Source organism: Rhipicephalus microplus, chromosome 1, assembly GCF_043290135.1.
Source record: "Rhipicephalus microplus isolate Deutch F79 chromosome 1, USDA_Rmic, whole genome shotgun sequence".
Classification (NCBI taxonomy): domain Eukaryota; kingdom Metazoa; phylum Arthropoda; class Arachnida; order Ixodida; family Ixodidae; genus Rhipicephalus; species Rhipicephalus microplus.
In genome coordinates, this window is record NC_134700.1 from 128,943,673 (window position 1) to 128,960,772 (window position 17,100).

Consider the following 17,100-nt stretch of genomic DNA (forward strand, 5'->3'; position numbering starts at 1 on the left):
GCGGTCAGTGTCTCATAATGCGTGAAGTAACAACCGATAATAAAACAAATGCCCCGTTCATGTGGTGATACAGATGGCAGGCCTCATCCGGCTTCTTTGATAATGAATACAATGGTGGAAATATATAGGACCATCAAATTGGAAGGCCGCTGTACTGAACATCTGCAATATTGGAAGTGCATTCTAATCTGACGAGGCAGCAGCAAAAGGTAAGCATTACGACGTTATTTTTTTAGCTAGGAAAGTGATACGTTAGCTAGAAGTACTACTTTTCCGTATGTTGTGTCAAAACTAAAATTCTTGCGGGTTAGATTTTATTGTAATTTGCTTTCTTGTAGTATATAACTTTTACACAGAGCACGAGAACATTCGCTGTGGTTTATAAAACTTTAAGAAGCTTCTAAAGTAAATGGAACTGGCGTACTTGCACTGCATTTTCAAGTTCTGTAACTCCATTACCACACACAATTGATTGCTTGATATCTGGGGCTTAACGTCCCAAGACCAGCATATGACTTTGAGATGCCATAGTGGAAGGCTCGGGGAATTTAGACCACCTGGGGTTGTTTAACGTCCACCCAAATCTGAGCACACAGGCCTACAGCATTTCCGCCTAAAAAACACACAGCTGTTACGCCAAGAGAACATGGATCATACAGTAATTTATGACATCGCGTATTTGCTAACATCATCGTAAGAACACAAGAATTTAGCCAGGGCAAATTGAACTCACCATAGGTAAAAATAGGTTGCAACACTGTGTAGTGTCTATATTACTACATAGTCTTTTCGAAACAGTCTGCGTACCTAACGGCCAGCCACAGCAAGCAGTGTTACAAAGCTGACTGCTGTGACCACAGGAGTGCGCAGGGTTCTTCTTCAGGGGAGAAGGGGGGGGGGGGGGGTCGTTGGTTTCCTTGTCTATTATATCAATGTACAGGGCTGAATTCGCTCCCACCGTCACAGCACCCCCTGTGTATTATATGAATGCGTCGAGCTGACTTTGCCCCCCCCCCCCCACTTTAGCTGACTGAAGGGGCAGCCACAGCCTCCCTCCTGTTCTGATTACTATGCCTGTACGACAAAATTGCCCGTCGAAGATCACTGTCTGCGTTACGTGGTGGCTCAAATGAGCACCCGGCTGCAGAAGCAAGTGAGATTGCAATAAAAAAATGAACGTTCATAGTTACGTAGTCTGCGTTTTTTTGGAGGTCATACTAGTGGATGCTGCTGCTCGATCTTCCCACAACGGTGACAGATGTGTCGTCATTCTTTCTTTAAGGTTACCCAGAGATAATGAACTTCGGGTGCTTCGAGCATCGTCGTCTGATATGCGCGCAGTTTTATCTGGCCATATCTGGAAAAAGCACTGCGCTTCATGTCTTTGAAAATAACTTACAACAAGAAAACTAATCAGACCTCCCACACGAAAATGCATTTTGTGTACCTTTCTTTTGGTTGAAACGGGATTTTCCAGACGGTACTTTCTTTGTTATACGAGTCGCTCATATCACACTGTTTATAGAGACAAAATAACGTTCTCTACGAGAGCCCGCGTTCTCACCACAAGGAAGGTGTGCTGATGGCTATACACTGACAGCTGGAGAACACGCATGCTCAGAATGCATAATTCTTTTGGCACAGGTTCACCCATGTAGTTTAGTGCTCGTATATGAACGGGAATCTTTACGTTTGTTAAATGAAACTGAAGAAATAGAGAGTTTTAATACTGCGGAATGGTGCTACGTACGCATCACGCAAGCGCCTTGCGTTACGTGGCGTCCTTTGCCACTAATCGGCTTTTAGTACGCCGTAGTACCCGCGTACGTAACGAGTGTGAAGCGTGTTGTGTCATCTGGTAGATCAAAATAGAAGTACGTGTTGTTGACAGCCAATGTGAGCCGATACAAGTGTTATAGCCATATTATGGCCATATTTCAAGCCACAGAGCCGGTCGGTACTTGCTTTCGATGCCGCCATTTTGCAAAACGAAGTCTCGCGGTGTCGCGAGCTTGTTCTAGAGCGGTGCGATCACCTCATACGTACGCACGCACGCATCTCATGCGTGCATACGTAGTGGCTGCATACGTAACGTGATACGTGCGCGTTGCAGTATGCGCATGCGCACTACGCAGAACGTGGTGTCCTTACGTACGCAACGCTGCCACGTACGCAGCGTACGCAATACTAAAACTCTCTAATGACACACTGCGTTTTTCTGCACGTTGCCTTTGTGCTGTTCTGACATTGAGGTAGTTTGTTTTTCACGTCATAGGCAGTCCTTCTGCTTCTTTTTCATACCCTCTTACATATCCCACGCACAAGGCAGCAATGTGTAGATGTCATCCACTTGACGTTTGTGTCTTTCATGCGGCGGTGGCTGCATTTCCGATGGAGGCGGAAATGTTGTAGGCCCGTGTACTCAGATTTGGGTGCACGTTAAAGAACCCCAGGTGGTCAAAATTTCCGGAGCCCTCCACTACGGCGTCTCTCATAATCAAATGGTGGTTTTGGGACGTTAAACCCTACAGATCAATTTTGTGTCTTTCATTTGTGGCTCGCTTGGTCTGTGTTAGGCGTAATATTACGTTTAGTATATTTTTCATTCGCTATCACTTCGCTAAAGATATTTCATGTCGGGTGTACTACCTAACAGAGTTTCCACAGAACGTGTTAAAAACTGCGGCAATATATTGGCAATTCATATTTTAGTAAAGAGGCAGATCCGCAAAAACAAATAAAGGTTGTAAGAATTCGCACATGCTAAGAAAACTTAAGGTAAAAAATTTGGGAATTAAAAAGCGAAAGAAGTAGAAAGAATGAACGAATGAAGAACAAGAGATAAGCTAGGGAGTTCACCAGGCATATGGCCAGTTCACTACCCTACACAGGGGGATTGCAAAAAGGAAGATATGGACCAGAGAGAGTAGAGAGAAGGAAAGGAGTTGATATGTGGGGTTTAACGTCCCAAAACCACCATATGATTATGAGAGACGCCGTAGTGGAGGGCTCCGGAAATTTTGACCACCTGGGGTTCTTTAACGTGCACCCAAATCTGAGTACACGGGCCTACAACATTTCCGCCTCCATCGGAAATGCAGCCGCCGCAGCCGGGATTTGATCCAGCGACCTGCGGGTCAGCCGCCGAGTGCCTTAGTCACTAGACCACCGCGGTGGGGCACGAAAGGAGTTGAAAAAATTGCCAGTGATTTAGCTGACGTGCATGTACCCATAGCACTATACAAAAATGAAAGGCGTTCAACTAGAACCGTAGTTTTCGAAAAGTTCTGAAGGACTTTGACTGCGTTGTGAAACGAAGAAAAAAAAGAGAAAATGGAGGCCGCTGCTTGACATAAAGGGGCATACTGACACCGCAGTAAGTCATTCAGAGCTATAAAGCTCCGTTTAGAAGTTTCAGTGCATCGAGTTATTCACAAGCAGCCTGGCGTCGTCTTGGCGTCTTTGCAATGTTCGGGACAAAATATCACTATCTCGCGATGATTGTCGCTCAAGCAACTGTTGCTACTGACGTTACTAGCATTCTGAAACATTTGTTTCATTTCGCTCATAGTGAGTCATCCCAGTAGCTTCAAAGACATGCGACAGTGCTTTTGCAGTCTTTTATACATGCGATGAACTCAGTTACAGTCCCCACTTTCAAGATCCTATTCTTGCACTAGAACCTTTCGTTGGCTGATCTGTAGCTATCCGAATGTAAAATTGCCCCTTTTCAGCGTTGCTGTACGCATGTGTCCAAAGAAATGGATAACAATTTAAAGTACTTGGTACTCTGGGAGAGCATACATATAGTCGTTCCATGGGCCTCACTCTTGATGAGGCCCTGTAATTGACCTCAAGTAGAACCCAAATAGCAGATATATAAATCATTTTATCTTCTGTGGAACAGAGATTTACATTAGTATGATGTGATAGTGCACCCTGGTAGGACCCTTGAAATATGGCACTTGCCCCGATAGCACTTTCGCGCAAAATCTTTTTTTATTTCAGTTGGACATCATGAGGCACCTACTCATCTTAATCTTCTTTACATTTCTGATCGCCACATCTGGTAAGTTTTCACCAAACACAGGTACCTTGTTTTAGGTAAATGCGAAGTTAACCGTATAAAAGGTATGCGGCTCGCAGTTTTTATTGTGGCTGTAAAATTGTTAACTTGTTGGACTTATTTTATATAACTGCAGAGAAGTACATTCTCAACCTTTTGATTCTTAAACATTTATGTGACATAAGTTCGCCACTGTCTCGAATTATATGTCAAGCTTTAGCAGTCACTGAATTCTCCCTTTTCATCGGCTCGCGCGGAAAGTTCCTGCAGTAACATGTTCAGAAGGCCAATGCGATGCCAGCCAGCAGCATAATACAGAGTTTGAACACTTTGACTCCAGCATTTTCGCTCGAAAATACAAATGACCAAAGGAAATAAACAAGCCATGAATATTGAAACGTTTTGCTTCTTGTCTGTTTCGAAATGAGAGTGCACTACTTAGACACGGACCGAAAGACAAGGACAAGCGCTGCCCGTGTCTAAGTAGTGCGCTCTCATTTCGAAACAATCATGTATCACCAACTCGCCCAATCAACCATATTAACAAATTTGATTTTTGTGTTTTCTTAAACTTCACCTTCAATGGAACGCTAACGAATTAACTTTAGCTACGAGTAAGAAGATGCAAACTACGGAAATCATGTATTTTCATTCATCAGGTGTGCATAATAAAGTAACATTGTTTTCACGAACTTTTTAAACATACAATTCAATATCAATACATTTAATGGTATGCCGACCCGCTGTTATACAGAAATTATTACTTATTAATAATAGAAATTATTAAACGAATTTTTCTAGTACAGCACTTGTGTCATCACGCAGAGCCATTCCCTGTTTTAGCACATGCAGCATCGGTTGTACAGAGGGCGGTCTAACGATCCTACTAAATTAACCATGACACTTACTTGATTCTTGTTAGAATAATATCCCAATAGTACGTTCCATTATTATTTTATTTGAAGCTTTGAGCGTGTCCTCAATGAAGCTAGGCTATTTGATAATTTCGATAAGTTTGTAATGTTTTCTATTTCCTTCTTCAAGAAAACTAGCCCTCATGAGCAGGTACAGAAATAATATACATTGATATGGCGTACTGTGAATTAAGCAGAAACTCGCCCTCTGGTCGCCACGTCTGCAAGATAAGTGTTTTTAATTATTTATACGTATGATTGAAAAAAAAAGCCATCTATTCTTACAAAGTTCTTAAACATTTGCCCTGCCAAAAAAGTAAAATCAACATGACAGCAAACTAAGCAGAGCGGAAGTTGCGCTAAAGGAGTGCCAGAATAATATACACCTATTGAAGCTTCAAAATGTAGGAACTGCTATGGCCCTGATAGGTACCATTCGCTTCAGTTTGGCTTATTGCCCAAATAAATAGAACACCTCATTTAACTAACAAGTGTAGTCTGGGGAAACCAACGCGGGGCAGTGCTGAAAATTTTTTTATTAAGCGACCAGCAAAATAACGCTGAACGTCAACATTTCATGCACCTAGAGAATAGGTTTCTCCGTCGTAGTACCTACACAGAGACACCTAAATTCTAAGCAGGAGGACTCCGTCCCCTTTTCAAGCCAATATTTTGACTTTCCTGCAGTTTATCAATTTTTTATAGTAAATTACAAAACAGTGATGCTAATAGTGACTAAAAGAGCTTAATTGTTAAGAATTCTTGCGTGTGCTACGAGTGACTATCTCACTTTATTATTCTTCATATCGTGTAGCATCTGCATTCAAGCTTCAAGAAAACGAAGGTTCAATAAAAACAATTTTCAAGCCTGAGTTGAACGAAGGAGGTGCCAAAGAACTTCTTTTATTACCAACATCGGACGTCGTCACAGTGGAAGAGAGCGACAGGGCTAAATCTTTGGAGATGTCAAAGAAAGAGGTCAGTTGTCAATACTTGGAAGCAGCAAATAAGGGCACAGTCTGACCGAGGCTGTGCTCTTGCCCTCGACACATCCTGCTTGGCTAGGATGTACACAGGGTTTGACATATGTTTAGCATAGTGTGGTTTAAGGTACAAGGCCATGGTGTTCACTTTACAGCACTCAATAGTCTCTAAATGCAGATTCAGAGACCGCATCAATGGATACTGCCAGCATCTTTATTTCTTTAGCTTTTGATAATGATTACGTGGACTAATCTGTCATTATCAGTGTGCACTTATTCTGGCAGAGTTCCCACCAGAATAAAACCTTGAAAATGGGCAAGTATTTGCATCAAAATTTGTAGCACCATTAGACCAGCTGCAGTCAACCAGCACGTAATGCTCCACCTATACGGCTTATTTCTGTTACACGCCCTTGTTTTCAATACATTTTAAACGTTGGTTTTTCCTTTATTATTATACTGAATAGCGGTGTACGTTCCTCTGACTTCCCTTTTCTTTGACCAAATGCAAAAGGACTGTAGGGTAACAAATTTCTAGCATTGAAGACTGGGACATTCATGGTGTGAAGGCGTGTTTGTTATGATAACGTGAAGAAGTACTGTGAAACCACTTGAACACTTCAATCCACATAGGAAATTGAATTTTTTGTACAAAAGTTCTAATTGTAGTACTTGATGCATATAAGCGATATCAGCCTTTTTTTTTCGAGCTCGATATATGCGCGTTCCACACTATCATATTCTCTCACTGATTTCATAATATGTTTTTGTGCACAGGCAGAAATTTTAGGGTCGCAGAGGGCAATATTACAAGTAGGAGATACATATATACCTTCAAATACTCAACCTTTTGTATTATATATAGAAAATAAGCACCGTCGCGTGAACATGAAGTGACGGTATCTTTGAGCAGATCCAAATACTGCCTTGAGATTTCAAGAAATCGGCGTGTGATGGTTGGTGCGGAGAGGCGTATATTGACCAAGTTTACGCGAAGAATAGCCGCAGAAGCGCTGATGTGTGCTATCAGAAAAACCGCTGGGGTGACATCACTGTTTTCGGCAATAATTGCAGTGATGTAAACACTTTTTTACGCTCATTAGAACACGTGTGCTGCACTAGCTGTAATCGCCGTAGCAGTCTTCACACTCGCGAAAAAAAGTAGATAGATGTTTCATTTAACGCCACTCGCTCCTCTTGGACTTCTAAAAAAATGAAAAAAAAAACTATTTCTTTCCAGTGAATTCACTAACATTTCATCACTCTTGAAAAAATTACCAACTACCACCTTTTTGATAACATCAAGCCAGCAGTGGTCCATGCGCTACAACTGCTTCAGTTCGCCCATTTGGGCCAACCATATATGTTTAGCGCATCCAAAGAACGAGTGAATTATGCGATTAAATTGTACACACTTCAGATATTCTTGCGGAAGATATTCAGATATTCTTGCGGAAGATATTCAGATATTCTTGCGGAAGGCGGAATTACCGGAAGACAGTCTCAATATGCCATTATTTAATGTGTGTCCAATGCTTAAGGCTTGTGTGCATCCACTTTGCTGCAGACTTCTAAACGCTGCAGACTTCTAAACCTGTATTTACCGGATGTCATCATAAGATATCTGCCATTTCTTTAAAACAAGAAAGTGTAAAGGTAGCCACAAAATATCGCGTTTTTTTTACTTTTGAATGTTGTAGGAGTCATTTTTTCAATCACATCCCGTACTATATCAGTGAACAACCATGATGCCTTCACGACGTACATACGCCTCACGTTGTTGGTGCAATAATGTGGCGATACACACGACACGAAAAGATCCGTGGCCGGAGTGTGTATCGGGACATGCTGCACTGCTATCGCCAAGCTTGCGAATAGCGACAGACACAGCGACATGTCCTTTTCCAAGTCATGTGTAGTCGGCTCACGGCAGCCCATTTTAAAGGGGACATGCACGCTTTTCGAAGTAACCATTTAATGTCTTCAATAGAACCTATTGACTCCTAATCGACATCCGCGGAAGCATTTAGAATCTGTGAAGTACGACATGAATTACAGGGACTCGTCCTACGCTTCAAGAGCTTTATCTCACTGCGCAGGAAGAGAGATAAGAAGGCGGCATGAAGATGTGCCTATACGCAATGACCTTCAATACTGCTTTTTTATTGTATCTGAGACCGCATGGCTTTTTTGTGTTGTGAATGCGAGAGCGCAAGTGGACAAGTAGCGTCATCTTGCGGCGGCCACGGCAACTAGCTCACAACGTTCGTATCAGCACATCGCCGTGGACTTTAGTTTGACGGCACGGTCTTTCGAATTTATGGCGCCTTTTGTCGAGTGTAACGCGTTCGATGCTCTAACCACTGAGCTATCACGGCGGCCTTTTGTCGAGTGTAGAGGAAGTGATTTCTCACTGACGTAAAGAATTACTTATGAATTCTAGCCCACGTGCTGCGCTTTCAAGTTTGGCTCGCGTTTTCTCAGGAGGCTCCACTACCTATAGGCAGTGTTTTTCCAGCGTGTCCAAAACGTATTGCCAGGCGCCTTTTAAGACTGCCTGTAATTCACGTCGTATATATGCTTACATTTCGCTGAATTCGCCGGTATCACAGTTGCGCTTATGAACCCTCGTTACTTTGTTGTTTCGTAGTACATTGGGAGATCGTTGCGTGCAGCTGCTGGCCGCCACTGAACTATAAAATGAAATGTTCCTGACAAATTTGTCATCGGAGCACTCAAATGCCGAATTACATGGCTAAACTTGGCTGTTATGGCCACCAGTTTCCTTTGCTAATCTTTTTTTCTTTGTGGTTGCTGTTAACAACACACTTATAGAGTGGATGAAATACTGATAGCATGGTATATATGGAATGACATACTGATTACAGAAGCATATATTGATGACTTGCGATGGTGATATCCAGACATAAGGATTGAGTGACATGGTAGCAAGAGTTCCAATACGTAATGGTTAAGATAGATAGATAGATAGATAGATAGATAGATAGATAGATAGATAGATAGATAGATAGATAGATAGATAGATAGATAGATAGATAGATTTACATAAAAGCGTGATCATACATACAAAAAACAATATAGAAGGACATTTCATGTTTCTTCAGTTTAGTCATTCGTGACATATAACCAACAAATTGTAGTGATTTTGGTATTTTCTTTCTTATTAATAGAAACATCATCAATTGAAGAATGACAAGTTGGTAAAGCACGAGAGAATGAAATAAATCGCCCACTTGCACATGCTGAAAATTCACAATGCGAGTTTAGAGCATATAAAGTGGTTTATTAGTCACAACTCGTCTGTTGTGTCGAGTACTGCCTTCACTTATTCCCTCATTAACACTGCTTTCTAGTCCGCGAAGTGTAAAGTCTATTGTTTTTTTTTTTTTGATAGAATCTAGTCTGACGTTGGCAAAGACGAGGTCTATGTACGTTTTCTTTATATTAAGGTATGCGTAGAAGAGTGAGAATTCTAGGTAGGCTTCAACCACGCGTGAATATTTCGTTTCTCAACTGTCAAAGACCCGTACAAGAGCTTGCTTGTCAGCTTTCGCTTTAAGTGCACGCTGATGGCTGCGTCGTCGGGTGTTTTTCCAGCAATGCATTGCACCGATTGCTGAGCATCTATCGAGACGTTGAACACTCCACGTTTGATTGTGTACTGCCTGTTGCAACGAATAAAACGTCTGATACTGATTAACGAGAGCCGCGGAGCCAATAATTGCTGCTTCCCGAGTTATCAACTCCGGAATAGGCTGCTGTTTGCGTAGATGTCGAGTCACCGCATGCCACGCACTCACCTCCGGAGTAGCAGTTTGTTGTTGACGTTGCCGTTTGCCGCTGCTTCCCGAACTCTCACGTCTTGGCTAGCTTGATGTTTGCGTCAGCGTTGCCTTTCACGGTTGTTTTCATCCATGACAGAAGGAGAATATATGGTCAAGATTGCGCCGATTCTTCATCTACATTAGCCGTAGCACGAACTGCGCGTAGATGCCTTATTGATGCGTAGCGAATACTTCGCTTATCAGCAGAATGACAAAAGAAGTAGTGGGTACTTCCGTACTTCATAAAGTATTTGTAGTTTTGAACCCATACCTAATGGAAGTTATAATGGGTGTATGGAAGGTACCTCTACAAGCGCTGTGCTGAGACGGACGTACGAGAAGTGTATGGGGGGTACCTTACATATGCTGTGCCAGACAACAGGCAAGCGTTAAGACTAAGGCGCTTCGCCCCTGACAATATCCCAAGGTATTATTAACTGGAAACTTCGAAAAGATTACTGTAGGGCCACGCTTTTTAAATAACGAACCGGAACCAACGTACCATTGGGTTCGCAACACAAGAAACATGCGTCTTGAAGCTCAAGGGTTTCTAGGAGCTCAACGGATAAAATGAACGTTTGGAAATGAAGTCTGTTATGCCTCTCGCGCAGCCCGCAAGCGGTATAAAAAGAGCTTTTTTTAATAACCCACCAATAATATCCTAGGTTAACGTCAATATAATCTCCCCCTCCCCCCCCCCCGCAAAAAAAAATTACTAATGCGTGTCCAAAAGCTTTAGGTGAAGCTTTGGTGTGGCATTACACGTCTTTGATGGCGCACAATCATTAGTTTGAATTGTCACGCCTCCTCAGTCTGCGATGTTCCAGATATGCGCTTCACTGTGGGTAGCAAGCACAATTATTCGGAGATATTGTCATGAAGGCGCGAGGACAGTGTTTTTGTTGACTTCATTCGTAAATATTTATTTTTAACGAGGTTCGAGCAATAGCTTTGCTAATTATGACAACATTGCATGTTTTCAGAGCGAAGAATACCTCTTTGGCGGACTGAGTGAGACCTTGAAGAGGGTGGTCGAAGACATCAAGAAATCGCTAGATAATGTGGGAAAGCACATGGAAATCCCACTGTAATGTAATTTACCAAGAGCATCGATAACCTGCTTACCTCACTGAAAGTGTAACTTATAAGATTATGACTTTGTATATGTTCGACTGGTAATTAATAAAAATGCATCATTTCTTGAATTCTCGGTATCTTTGGCAACATTTTGCTCACCATTGACTCAGTGGTCAAGTAATGAAATTCATTATTGAAGGTTTCCTAAAGGTAAGTCTAGATAGTGCAACGAACAAAAAAATATATATAATTGGGTCATTCCATGCCAATCGTCCCAGCCATTTCGGCGACCATCTAAAAAGTAATACAGGACACTGTACTGATTCACTGCAACAAAAAAGTGAACTTCTAAAATATTTCAGACAGAAAAAAAATTTTTGCTGACGTGGCTGCTTTTTGATATTCTTTTGATGTCGTTTGGGTGTTGTTTATGTAAAATGTACTCTAAAGGTTGGGCTTCCTCTTTCTATACTAAAATTTTGCTCATTGAGTGCCACCAGTCAACAACATACTTTCCCGCCATTTCAACATAATCAGGCAAAGCAAACGACTTGCTTCAATTTACGCGGAGCCACCTCACGTGGTGTACTGCGGGGATAAAAACCTGAAGGACATTCTTGACAGAGCAAAAATTCAATGAGGGTGCCAACAGGGTGCTCCAAAATTCAATCACAGTGCGATCCCGGCGGAAAACATCGTTGCAAGGTGGGCCCACAGGTGGTTGCAACACGTGAATCAAAAGCAAACTTTTCAGATTTTAACTTCTACATAACTGAAACCCCTAATTGTGACTCCAGTAACGTAAAATGCATGCTACATTACAACTTCTGCGGGCAAGAATATATAGGCGAAACATAAAAGTCATTTCGGCTGCGGTTCAATAATCACCGACACCATGATGCTTCACTGCCGAAGCTACCTTTGTCTAGCCATCTGCGCCTGCCAAACCGCAGTTTCGAAATTCTCAGCGTAACACTTTTGCAGTCCGGTTTGTCAAACAGGCGCGAGTGCGAACAGCGTCAGGCATATTTATTTATTTTTTCAAATTCAGAACATTATTACCCGGCATTAACGAGGACTGTGGAAGACTCTCCTACCTGCGGGAAGTAAGCGAGGAGGAAGTTGGCAACAAAGATTCATAACTGGAGACGATGCTTAATTTCTGTCTGACTCGTACGTGTACGATGTCTTTTCTTGTTTTTTTTTCCACGTGAACGTACAACGGGATGTGCTTACGCTCACCTACCACATGAAGACCATTGAGAAGAAACGGATGAAGATGAAAGGTAAAGAGACGACCAATTAAGGGTAAACACGTTGCGCGCTGCGACACGGGCCCCTCTTGCCACCACAGCGATAATCTGGCTGACACACGTCGAGAACTGGCCAGCAAAAAATGAGAATTAGACATGGGCTTGCAACGACTTTCGGCTGTGCACGGTCTGGTTTCGTTGCTCAGCAGTCACACTCTTGTTTCCGTTCTTCCTGTTTGGAACGTCATTTGTTGTTTGTTTTTTGTTTTTTAGTTCTTCCTTACTTTCGCAAATAGTTTTGAAGGTGAGACGGAGGTGACAGATACCAAGTTTGAGCGTCTACATTAGTATACCTGATCCTCTGACGAAGGCAGGACCCCTCCTTATATGAGTAGTAACCCAACGTTCCAATTTTGTTACAATACACACACACACACATATGTATATATATATATATATATATATATATATATATATATATATATATATATATATATATATATATATATATATATATATATATATATCGCGATATAGAGACAACGACAGCAAGAAAAACAGAACAAAATGAAATAATTATACACGAAGAGGAAAATGGAGGAGAACACGAACACTGCACAGAAATGCGAACAGCCCAGTAGAGAGAAATAGAGCAATTGATTGCCCAGTGATCGCTAACCGGGCCGCGAGTTACTGTGCTGTGGTGAACTTCCACATTTGTTCTTTGGCTTGTCTATTTCATCGATGGATATCGTTGGCGGAAATACGTTAGAAAAATACTGGTGACCCCCAGCGTTAAATGCTGTTGTGAGTAAGAAATAAGTAGTAAATGAAACGCTACAAGAGTGCAGTATTTCTTCCTCTCACATTTATTTTTCATCCGCTGCAGTAAGGGAGTGTTCAGTCTAAGCACTCCATCCTGCTACGAAGAGAAAACAACGTATCTCACTAGCCCTGCAAGTGACTTATGAACTAAGACCAGCAGCTTTCACTTGAACAAAAAAAAAGTCAACGCATGCGCCATGCTCTTGGAAAAGCGCTTGAAAGTTTATGAAAGAATAACTCGCACCAATTATTTCAACCTTTCTTTCGGGAAACGTCATTTTTTGTTACTCTATTGATTTTTTTGTCTTATCTGGAACGAAGTGGCCAGGAAGCGGCTATCCTTTGATCTTTTACACTGTACTGGTTGTAATAATGTATGGTATTCTAGTGGGCCCTGAGTCAGCCCGGAAATAAAGGAAAAAAAAGAAGAATGTTTGTCTATATGGGCTCATAAATATTTTATAAGTGTGTTGCAACCTTATTCATATATCTGAATTATTCATGATCATAAACCAAATAATACAAAATCTGAGCTGAGAGTTGATTTAATTGATTCTTATGTGGGGGTTAGCGTCGCAAAACAACCAAATGATTATGAGAGGTGCCGTAGTGGAGGGCTCCGGAAATGTTGACCACGTAGGGTTCTTTAACGTGCACCCAAATCTGAGCACACGTGCCTAAAGTATTTTTGCCTTCATCGAAAATGCAGCCGCCGCTGCCGAGATTCGATCCTGTGACGTGGGGGTCAGCAGAAGAGTACCTTAGCCACTATGGACCACCGTGGTGGGGCTTAGAGCTGAAAGGTTAGTTTGTCAAATCAACTTGAAGTCTCTCCGAAATAGCTGTTAGTGTGCTAAGTTTTACTCCCACTTCAGGGCCCATTAGGGTTGTTCGAATAATAAAAATTACGAACTTGTCATACGAGTTGTTATCTGCTCAATTCAAATCGCGAGGACGTGTTATCGTTCCAAATAGTGCATTACACTACAATGCATTAGAATAGAAAACACCGTGATGTTCAACTTAGCGCAAGTAATTACACGTCTGTTCTGAACAAGCTCAATTAGTGGTGCAAACAAAGAAATAACTAGCCCCCCCCTCACTACCCCCTGCGTCAAGTGTGATTTTAAAATTGTTAAGCCTGAAACTAAACAGGAGCCTTTGCCAAATTACAATAAAATGACTAAAAAAACTTCAACATCAGGAAACCAAGCCCTATTTACGTACACCGTTTGATTAGCCTATCAATTTGTCTTTCTAATTGTCAGTTTTTGGTCGTTCTTTTGTGTTCAGCACAGTCTGCTGTAAATGTGCCAAAGCGTAAATTTAGGGGGGATCAAAGCAAGTCACAAGTCAAGCTGCTAGTCAGCTTTTTCTCCCTACCTCCCTCATCCTATGCTTGATGAAAAATAAAAATTTATTATTATTATTATTATTATTATTATTATTATTATATTATTATTATTCCGTGTTATCTTAAATAAGCCCTGCAACGTTTATTCAGGAAGCCTTGTAAGTTTATTACCACAAGAATGAATCAAGTGCCGGAAAAAATAGAACCTGTTCAGTGCCACAGTTTTCTGCGCACTGCAATTGCGTTCACCCTTCTCTCGTCCCGACGAAAGAACTAGGAGCTAAGCAGTGAGGAATAGCACGAGGAAAGAAAGTACTTCACCCGCCCTTCTTCACTTTGAGCACTTTTTTCTCCTTTTTTTTTTCTTCAAATGCGTAGCTTACAGTTCTGCACCAGCCAATTTCGAGAAGCCGAGCCACGCCCGGGCCCAACAACTGAATCGCAAGCCCACCCGAGCCCGACGCTAGAGGGATACGAGCCCGCCCGGCCCGGCGCACAAATTTAGAGCCTGGTCCCGGCCCATTCCAGCCAGAAGTTTTAAGATTTGCTATGGGAACAAGGCATTGTTTTCCGATAATGTGTCATGTTATTCAGCATGTCAAAGTGAAACTTCAGCAAACGGCACATGACTGATATGCAACAGCCACAGTGACAATTTGTGTAAAAAAAAAAGGTGTCAAGTGATTCGGGCGTCCGTGAAGTGCGCCTTTTCAGCGTCACGTATATCCTTCCCAAATGAATACCCTTTCACGTCTCGCACTCGTTGCCGGAATTGTGAAAAATATTTTTTGGGAAGCAGAGCAAGCTTCGAATATTCAGACCACTTGTTCTCACTAAAGTTTAGTACCTGAGATGTAGGAGAGGGGATTATACCGTGTATAGATAATCACAAAGCTCATCTTATATGACTGCACCCTCTCCTCTTGCGTGAAAAGTGATCAAAGCAAACGAGATCCGAAAAAATAGGGGGGGGGGGGGGCGACCACGAGAAAAGTGCTGCCCTGTGGAAAACAGTTTAGTCATGCGCCTACATATTCTAGTTAACTATAGCTTTACATCTACTGACATCAGTAGGCGTCCGCTCGGCCAAACCCGGCCTACAAATAGGGCTAGGATAAAGTTTTCGGGCTACCCGACGCCCGTGCACATCACTATAGCGTGGATTTTCAGTCTGGCCATAACCACCCGTGTCCGCACGGGAAACACCTGAGTGTGACATGCTGAAATCTGCCGATTGCATTGGAGGTAATTCAATGAAAAATTATGTTTCTTTGTTTTTATGTGGCATCATTTTTCGATAAAGTAGAGGGATGTTTAGCTGACTTTATTATTATATTGCCGCATTCAACCGGCAGAGAAGAGCTCGCGCAGCAAGAAATAAAGACGACGTTCTTGCCCGGTCTTCTTTACGAGCGCCTTACATTTAATTAAAGTGAGCTATTCTATATCCGACTTCTTCTGTGTCTGCGTGGTAACACCGGTAAAGGAGCTGGGTAAATGTCCAAGACACCTTCCAACAGCCCGAGAACTATTCCACAAAGACTTTCGCTCATCAAAACAACCGTTCACCGCGCCAGCCGCCGCCTGTTAGGCCTAAGCGCAGAGTTTGGTTTTTGGACGGAAAACATGACCGTGCCTTGAAGCAGTTGCCCTGCCATGATCAGCCCAAGCACGACACCGGAGACAGTTTTTACCCCTAAAATTCCTGCGCACTTCCACGGCAACACATATGAGGACGCAGGTGACTGGCTTGAGTAGTTTGAGCGCACAGCCAACGTTAATGGGTGGTATGCCGCACAGAAGTTGGGGTACGTGTATTTCCTTCTTCAGGACGGGGCTCGCACGTGGTTCACGAATCGCGTGTGGTCAACGTGGGACGAGTTCCAGCGGAAGTTCCTGGACACCTTCGCAAATAACGAAAGGTGGGAGCGTCACAACGACTCTTCGAATCACGGATTCAAAAGCCTAACGAATCTGTTGCTATGTTTGTTGAGGACATGGCTTGTATCTTCCATAGAGCTGATCCCGATATGTCCGAGAGCAGAAAGATCAGCCACCTCATGCGCGGTGTGAAACAGCAGCTCTTTAATGGTCTTGTGCGAAACCTACCTTCAAGCGTCGACGAATTTTCGAAGGAGGCGACCGCCATCGAACGCGCACTACACCTATGCTACCACCAGTACGACCGCCCAAACAACAGCGGAGAAACAAGCGCAACCACCGTGACAACTGTGACACCTGACGAGCGTTCTTTGCGTGACCTGATACGCGAAATTGTGCAAGAAGAGGTGAAAATGCTCGCCGCCACACCGAATGACTGCGCGATTGCGTCGGTCACAGAAGTTGTTAGCCGAGAGATAAGGCAAGTGCTTTCACTTCCCGAGCCGAACACTGACACGTTTAGGCCAACATATGCAGATATTCTCCGTCGACAGCCATCTAACGTGCCGCCACCTCAGCAGTACCACCAGCAACAGCCGCCGACAGTGCCTTGGTACTACAGGGACATGTCGACACCGATGCGACCTCCACTCGGCAAAATCGACATCTGGCGTACCCCTGACTACCGGCCCTTGTGCTTCCATTCTGGGGAAGCAGGCACATCGTGCGGTATTGTCCTCATCGTGTCGCCGGGTACCAAAGATTTCCCTCCACTACCCCTCGGCGCTATTTTGACGGAAGACGCAACGTTGATACGAGCACGACGATCCCGCAGGACGTTTATCTTGGGTTCCGGTCACACTCGCCCTCTCCTGGTCATTTTCCCCAATATAAGAGAGGTA

At 43.0% G+C, this 17,100-nt stretch overlaps 1 protein-coding gene across 1 annotated transcript; it reads left to right on the forward strand.

Annotated features, from left to right (window-relative positions):
- The first annotated feature begins 60 nt into the window (after window positions 1–60).
- LOC119178345 (uncharacterized) lies at window positions 61–11,013 on the forward strand. Its single transcript, XM_037429536.2, has 4 exons — window positions 61–209; window positions 4,009–4,069; window positions 5,795–5,958; window positions 10,792–11,013. Exons 2-4 carry the CDS (start codon window positions 4,018–4,020, stop codon window positions 10,897–10,899), a joined length of 324 nt encoding a protein of 107 aa, XP_037285433.1. The 5' UTR covers window positions 61–209; window positions 4,009–4,017; the 3' UTR covers window positions 10,900–11,013.
- Window positions 11,014–17,100: the final 6,087 nt, after the last annotated feature.